General features: G+C 35.2%; 2 protein-coding genes and 1 long non-coding RNA gene across 6 annotated transcripts in view; 1 reads left to right on the top strand and 2 right to left on the bottom strand.

Annotated features, from left to right (window-relative positions):
* LOC107626685 (probable calcium-binding protein CML32) lies at positions 578-1,548 on the top strand. Its single transcript, XM_021118398.1, has 2 exons — positions 578-1,228; positions 1,278-1,548. The coding sequence occupies exon 1, from the start codon at positions 675-677 to the stop codon at positions 1,215-1,217; it is 543 nt and encodes a 180-aa protein (XP_020974057.1). The 5' UTR covers positions 578-674; the 3' UTR covers positions 1,218-1,228; positions 1,278-1,548.
* Positions 1,256-3,106, bottom strand: LOC110270026. Its single transcript, XR_002358994.1, has 2 exons — positions 2,331-3,106; positions 1,256-2,203 (listed from the first exon to the last, which is right to left on the bottom strand). It is a non-coding gene; the product is annotated as an uncharacterized LOC110270026 (long non-coding RNA).
* LOC107647496 (B3 domain-containing protein Os01g0234100-like) overlaps positions 5,762-7,674 on the bottom strand; it is a 3,628-nt gene continuing 1,715 nt past the window's right edge. For all 4 annotated transcript variants that reach the window (XM_021118391.1, XM_021118393.1, XM_021118390.1 and 1 more), the window contains 5 exons: positions 7,368-7,399; positions 7,125-7,284; positions 6,842-7,048; positions 6,668-6,758; positions 5,762-6,585 (listed from right to left, as the gene is read on the bottom strand). In XM_021118391.1, the coding sequence (XP_020974050.1) occupies positions 5,849-6,585; positions 6,668-6,758; positions 6,842-7,048; positions 7,125-7,284; positions 7,368-7,399 (1,227 nt within the window). In that variant the 3' untranslated portion in view covers positions 5,762-5,848. The remainder of the gene's footprint in view (positions 6,586-6,667; positions 6,759-6,841; positions 7,049-7,124; positions 7,285-7,367; positions 7,400-7,674) is intronic.

Raw genomic sequence — 7,674 nt, 5'->3', positions numbered from 1 at the left:
GGTAATTTTTTTTTTGTGACTTTTATATAGGTATTTTCTCTCATAGTCTCGTACATATTGCAAGCGTACCGATGGATCGGTCTTCTTTCTTTTCTTTGTAACGAATCCCTCTATATTTTATGCATTATTTTGCAATGAATCCCTCTTTTTCTTCTTTCTTTTTTTAATTAATTTCTGTTGTGCTAAATTATTAGAATAACTTGATTAAATTTAATTATTAAAATAACTTGATTTAGCATCGTGGTATTTTCATAAAGTGATTGGTAACTGATTGGCCACTATTTTTTATTTATATGCAGCATGAATGTTTATCAATAAAGTGTTTAATGAATTATAGTTCAAATGACATAATATCCTAATGCTCACTTAAGAGGTCGCGAATTCGAGTCTCCAATTTTTGATAAAATAAATAAATAAAAATAAAAATAAAGTGATTAGAAAGCAATCCTAAAGAGCCACCTCACACTGCGGAAGAATCACGATGAGACGTAGCCGTTCAAGATTCTCATTTTACTATACATTTCCACTAATTAAAAAGCTTATCTCAACGGAATCCGAAGTTTATATATATATTCAAGCCTTCACTTAGTAGCAGCATTCACAAAACCAAAAACTTCTTTATCTCTTAATTAGTATTTATATAGTCATAAGTCCTATATTATAGATAGATAATTATGTCAGATTTGAGTTTCCTTCAGTTTCAAAGCGATAGTTCTATAGAAAAATCTTGTTCTCCACCCAAAAATTCATCCTCCAATTCGAGTTTCCAGCCAAAGGAAGAGGAAATAAAATGGGTGTTCGACAAATTCGACGCAAACAAAGACGGCAAGATCTCCTTTGAAGAGTTCAAAGCCGCGATTATCACCGTGGGTTGGAATCTCGGTGATGCCGAGGCTTTGAACTCGTTCAAGGCCATCGACACCGATGAAGATTCTTTCATCGATTTCGACGAGTTCATGGGGATGTTTAAGGGGGAGGATAACGATGACGAGAACGTGAAGCAGATGGAGATGAAGAGCGCTTTCCAAGTGTTTGATTTGAATGGTGATGGGAAGATTAGTGCGGAGGAGTTGTCCCAAGTTCTCAAGAGGCTTGGCGAAAATTGTAACGTTAGTGATTGTAAGAAGATGGTGATGGGTGTGGATGGTAACGGTGATGGGTTTATTGACTTGAATGAGTTCATGACCATGATGATGAGTGGCAACAAACTGCCTTAATTAAGTGGAATAAAATGATATTGGTGTTTCAACTACTATTTTAGTCACTGCTAAAATGGTTAGAAGAACCACTATGCTGTTTACAATTCAATATCAGAGACTCAAATAGTGCAATTGGAATTTCAATAATCAATTTGTATGGAGGCTAATTATTTCATTATCATAGGATAAAGAATGATTTCTACTTGGTAGAATCCATATATACTTTATTCTATAATGATACGAACAGATGAATCATCTTATCAATTCTCTCAAGAGTTGGAAAGATTAGCCTCTTGATATGGACATCATGCTCAAATATTCGACATGTGTTCCGTTTCACTTTAGGTCTCATAATTTGTTTTAACGAATAATACAAGTGTATCAACGTGCTTTGTTGTTCCATAAGTTCAAATAACTAAATAACATTATTAGTACGTGAAATAGACACAACTGCAAATTTCTTATGGTATGCATTTTTCAAATTGAACTGTAAGCGGTTCTTTGCAAGGATTCAATTTCCATATATGCACGTGCACTTAATAAATTAAGAATATGTATATTGAAATATTAGTCATTCAAACTAATTAAAAGAACAATAATTGTGATTTATTTTCGAACTGAAATTGAGTCTGAACTGATTTTATAAACAACAGCAAGTAAATTTGGTTTCTTTGCCAATATTTGTTGGTGGTGTTACTATATCTCTTGGTGTTTATTAGATACCTAGAACATAAAATTTGAAATGGTTTATTCTTGTTTTGTAATCTATGATTAGCTTCAGGAACCATTTTATTGGATGTTGCTGAATTGCTATAACTAGCGAATAGATGTTTCTGTAGTTAGAATTACTACTTCGAATGTTGGTTTGATATGGTATTAATTGATGTGGGTTTCATATTGCATCATCAACTATGTTTTATTGAGAACTCTTCTGATATTGCCTATGATGTTTGTACAGCCACTAGAACAGCCAAGGGAGGGAAACAACGGAAGAAGACAGATGCCTAGGTAAGAAAAAATCAATATACATACCTTAGTCTATCCATGGCATCCTGATAGAGTTATAGGCGTTCATATACCCATTTGCCGACTTAGATTTGTTTCGTGTGAGCCTAACAAAGTCTGTTTCACAGCAGGTTCATGATTTCATGTTGCGGATTTTGTCAAGTTGATGGTGACAATCAAGACAAATCCTCTGCATGGATGGTGCTCATGCTAGGCATTATGATGTTTCTTTTCTTTGTAAATTGGATGGTTCTGAATTTATTTTTTGATCTATCATATTTTAGGCATTTGAACTTTATATACTTAATTGAGAAGTGAATTGCTCGTGTTTTGTTAGATACTCCTAAGCAGGTTTCGTATGTTAGGTATTTTAAGATTCTCAAGCAATTAGTTTTCAATCTATGGATATCAATAGTTCATTAAGAAATGCACTGCATATTTATACTATTTCGTCAACCCTGATCGGTGTACAGTACACATTTGTTCATGCCTATGCTTAAGTTGCAGTTCTTTCCATTCACTAAGCGTGGTGTTAACTAAAATGAGGCATTATTTATTTTTTTTTATCACTGTTTTCTATTGCTGAAATTGTGACGTTGATGGCAGTTTAAGCTTTGCACTGCCTTCGGTCATAATCAATCTACACAGCCGGTTCGTTTATGGTGGCACCGGTGAATTTAACCAGGATTTTAATAGGATATTGCTACTGATAGGCACACGGATGTTACTTTTCCTTGTAAGTTGGATGATTCTAAATCTGTTTTCTCAACTATAATATCTTAGTCATTTGAACTTGTGAGTCCTTCATTCAGAAGTGTGTGGCTCGTGTTTTGTTATATACTCCTCAGCAGGTTTCATATGTTAGGTATTTCAGGATCCTCAAACAGTTAGTTTTAATTATTGTGGATGTCACGAGTTCATTAATGAATGCATTGCATAATTATACTATTTCGTCAACTCTGGTCGGTGTATTTTAATTGGATGTTGCTACTGATAGGCACGCGGATGTTTCTTTTTCTTGTAAAATGGATGGTTTTGAATATGATTTCTTTGTTTCATGTGTTACGCATTAACGACAGCGTGCATTTCATTGAGATATGAATGGCTTTTATTTTTTTCTAAATGGCAAATTTCGGGCCGGATTTAATACATTTATTTTTTTGCGAACAAATAAGTGATACCTCATTTCTTTAAAACCATAGTAACCAAATATTGGGGAACAATAACAACATTTGTACTTTTGATTCTTTTAATGAATACTTCATAACAGGATAAATGAAAGTGACAAAACAGAAAAATGAAGAGTTTATTCAGTTGTGTCTAAAGGACCGAGAAATCTAGCTAAGAATGACAAATTACTCATGCCAAGAAACCTGACTATAAATGCCTAAAAGAGTTCAACAGATTCATGAATCTGCCACCATCTGATGAATTCCATATAGTAGAATCCTCAAATCTGTTGTCTACAGAACCTTGACGATCATTATCTATTTGAAGGTCAACAACATCCTACAAGATCCACAACACAAAGAGAACAACATATATGAATCAGGAACACCATTCCATATAAAAAATTTAACATAGACGTCACTTCTGACACATACCGGTTGTGATTTCCTCTTCCTTTTTTCCATTGACTTCTTGATTGACTTATCTGCTCCAAGTCTCTTACCCTTCGGCCGTCCTTTGGTTTTCACCCTTGAGGGTCCCTGTATGTCATGTAAAATAACATCGCATGTGCTCCGTGCATCGTATTCTGAGTCCCATCAAGAGTAGTGGAACGCATGCTGGCACAGTGATCAGTCAGCTTGAATTTCGCATCCGAAAGGGCAATATAAACTACCAATAATTTTGTCTTTTCTAACATAGATCTTACATTTCTTCTACACAACCCAATTAATTTCCATATCCACTATCTATGTCTATCTCTATTAGAATTTTTAGTATCAACGACATTAGTTAAGCATAGCCTTCTCCACAACCCAATGTATTCAATTGCAATCATACCTTATTAACATGTCCACTAGCAACGTCAACGTCAGTGTGCCACATTTTTTTCAAAGAAATAAATTTAAGAAACATCTAAAAAACATGGAAAAGAAACATTCACACTTCAGGTTCTCATATAACATCATGCAATTCAAGACTAACATATACAACATACAACATACCAAGGAACCCTCTTGATTAACAACGCCATCGTCATTCAATTCATCATTGCCTTCACTAGCATTGATCACTGTGCTATTCAGTTCCCCTTCCGGAAGTGAGTGTTCCATGGAGAATTTTTTTTCCCGAATATTTGCGCCGCGACGGCCACTTCTTCTTTTTAGAGTAAAAGCGGCACTCACCGAGGAAAAGCAAGGACGGAGCCCCGGTTTATATCATTTGATGTGGATGGTCTCAAGCAAGTGATGATGATCAACGTGACATGCATGCAAGGCATCCGGGGACGTGTTGCACCAACGGCGGCTTCTTAGTGAATGAAAAGCGACCCCCACGGTTGAAGAGTGACGACGGCGACACAGCTTGAGTAATTGGGTGAAGACGGTGGAGGAGTTAGGCGGCTATGCTTCTTGGGGGAGAGAAAAAGAATGACGGCGCTAGTTGGAAAGGGTAACCTAGGGCAGTGAAACTGAATGTTCAGCGCATCTGTTTCCGTGATTCTCTCCTATGACTATCGTATCTTCCCTCATGTTTTGTATGTTGTCAACAATAATTTAAAAAACAAATTAAATTATAAATTAATAAAATTAAATTAATTATAATTAACTATGTTGTTCCATTCTTGGCTGATTATTAGTTGGTTCTATATATTTTTTCTTTTTTTTATTATTGTTGGGTTGCAAAAGGAGGACCATTTATTAAAAAATTGTTATGATCTCTTAGAATCTGTTACAAAAATATTGTAGAAAGATTGTAATCATTCTAGATTGTCTTGCACAGTTAAAACTTAGAACGTTGAGTATTAAAGTTGAGACAAATTAGATCTAAGAGTATTTTAATTAGGGAATTAGCTTAATAAACGAACTAATTTTGAAGATAGACCATATAACTAAAAATAACTATGAGGCTAAGAACTTAGTTTCCAAACTAGAGCTAAAATCGAAGAAAATTGATTATTGATTTAACTTAACAGACAATATAAATTCTCTCATCTAATTTAATATTAAAGAATGGCCTAAATAAATTTTTAGGTCTTATATGTTACACTTCAGACTCTCTTTCACGTGAACATGTCATCATATGTCACCCATTGCATTGATACAATCATTACACGTAGCACTAACAGTTCATATTATCAGCCCACATTATTAGTATGTTATTAATGAAAAATGAGTCAAGGATTATCCTACATCACATTAACCAACATATTTTAGATATTTTTTGTGCAATTAAAATCTAGGAAACAATTTTAACGGGTACAATCAATGGCAAGGAGTATTTTAGTGTGTACTCATAAAAAATTAACGGGTACACTAAGTTGCGCTCACATTAGAGCATGTACTCACTATAATATAAAATTGAAGCATAATATAAGTTATAGATAGAATAAATTAACCAAGCCAAATAATGATGAGCCAACATCCCATTATATAAACAAGATTTACATTATTCTAGCACATAAAGAATGCAAGTTTGTTTCACCAAGGAGAAGCAACCTCTTTCTGAAACTTGTTTTGATGAGTTTCAGCTTTTTGCTTCAAACTCTTAATGTAAGCACTAAAATCCTTACAAGCTCCTTTCAAATCTTCCAGCTTGGACTCCATATTCTTTATTTCCGCATCTGCTCTTGAGTGTTGATTTTTATACTGGAAGTATCTCCTGGTTTCTAAGGCATCATCAGTCTCATATGCAATGCTCACCAATCGCCGCAACTTCACTCTCAAGAACTCAACATTCATGCCCATATGCTCAAAGGCAAGCAGGGTCTTGTCCCAATTCGAGAAGTCGAATCGTGGCGTAGCTAGCACGCTAACTTTGATGGCGTCCGCAATGTTTACAGTCTCGGTTATGATTCCAACAACTAGCTTATAGTTCAACCCCCTGGTGAGGTTATCATGAAGAAAAGCACGTTGGCTATAACATAGTTTGTAGTATTTGTTTCTAACCTCATTAGAGAACTCGGCATCTAATACCACACCATCCACTATGATGCTAAAGTTTTCAAATCCTTTGACATCTTTGAAGTCAAGCGTTCTAAACCCCTCAAATACTTCTGAGAGTGCTTCTTCGCTATCGTTTTCGGATTGCGCCGGTTGCACAGATTTATGCCCTGGCTTTGATGGCTTTTTCTTTTGGACGTCAATTGCGACAGATTTTCCGGGTTTTCTCTTTGTAATACTAGCATCTAAAGCATCATTCTCTGGGTTTTCTTTCTCTGAGAACACCAAGGAAGCAACTAAAGAATGTTAGCATACAATGTAAGAAGGCAAAGCATGGAGAAACAAAACAAGGCTTGCCTCTCTGCTTTTGTCTTGCATAACTGTCTAGATTCATAAGCGAAAGGGCCCCATCTACTTCCCTTAAATTATCTGCTCTTACTATATAAATCTGCAACAATAATTGTTTTAGTTTACAGAAATACACGCTCCATTTTGCTTTTAAGTAATAAAAAGAAAAATGAAAAGCATGACCTTAAACTTGGCAGGTTCAACTAACTGGAAGACCAAGACGTCACCCTCCTGCAACTTATGCACAGCAGAAAACTGTCTCCAACCAGCGCTCAATCCCGTTTTGCATGCGATGTACTTCATCTTGTATTCTTTGCCATATTCATCTTCCAAAGTCATCGTTGTATCCTTATCCGCCAAGTGCTTCTTACAGAATGCCACAGGCAGACCCTATATTCAAAATAACACATACACATTATTCCATGCCTCCAACATATTCTTAATTTATCCTCCAAACTTTGCTTACCATCCAGAAACAACTAGCAACATGTGATCTCACTAATGACTTCACAAAACTCGGGTATTCCGCTTGCAAACTCGATCGGATCTCTTCTGCTCGAATTACAGCAGATGACTTAGCCTCACCACGAGAGGATGTTGCTTCTGCTGTTGTACCCTTCATAGAGCTGGAACCCAAAATCAAATCTTAATTCGACAAACCAAAAACAAATGAAACAACTTGATAACTTAATTTGCATATAATATTAACCTTGCAAATTTTTGTGCCTCGCCATTTGTGACCTGTAGAAACATATTGACACAACTATCAATCACATGTATTATACATTGATGTAGAGTAAAAGCTGAAAATTAATGCATATATTCATTCTTACAAATTACAACAAGTTAGTGTTTGCTCAAATACAAAGAAAATATAAAGAAAAAATGTTGACCCTAAAAGGTACAGGGGATGTCAAGTTAGTCTTCCAAATAATTTGTGTATTATTTTTTCCCCATCAATTTAGTCCTCTCAGTGTAAAGCACTAATCAATTTATTGTGAAAGGTCCTAAAAACC

This window comes from Arachis ipaensis, chromosome B01 (genome assembly GCF_000816755.2).
Source record: "Arachis ipaensis cultivar K30076 chromosome B01, Araip1.1, whole genome shotgun sequence".
NCBI classification, from domain to species: domain Eukaryota; kingdom Viridiplantae; phylum Streptophyta; class Magnoliopsida; order Fabales; family Fabaceae; genus Arachis; species Arachis ipaensis.
This window is presented reverse-complemented; position numbering and strand designations above follow the sequence as displayed.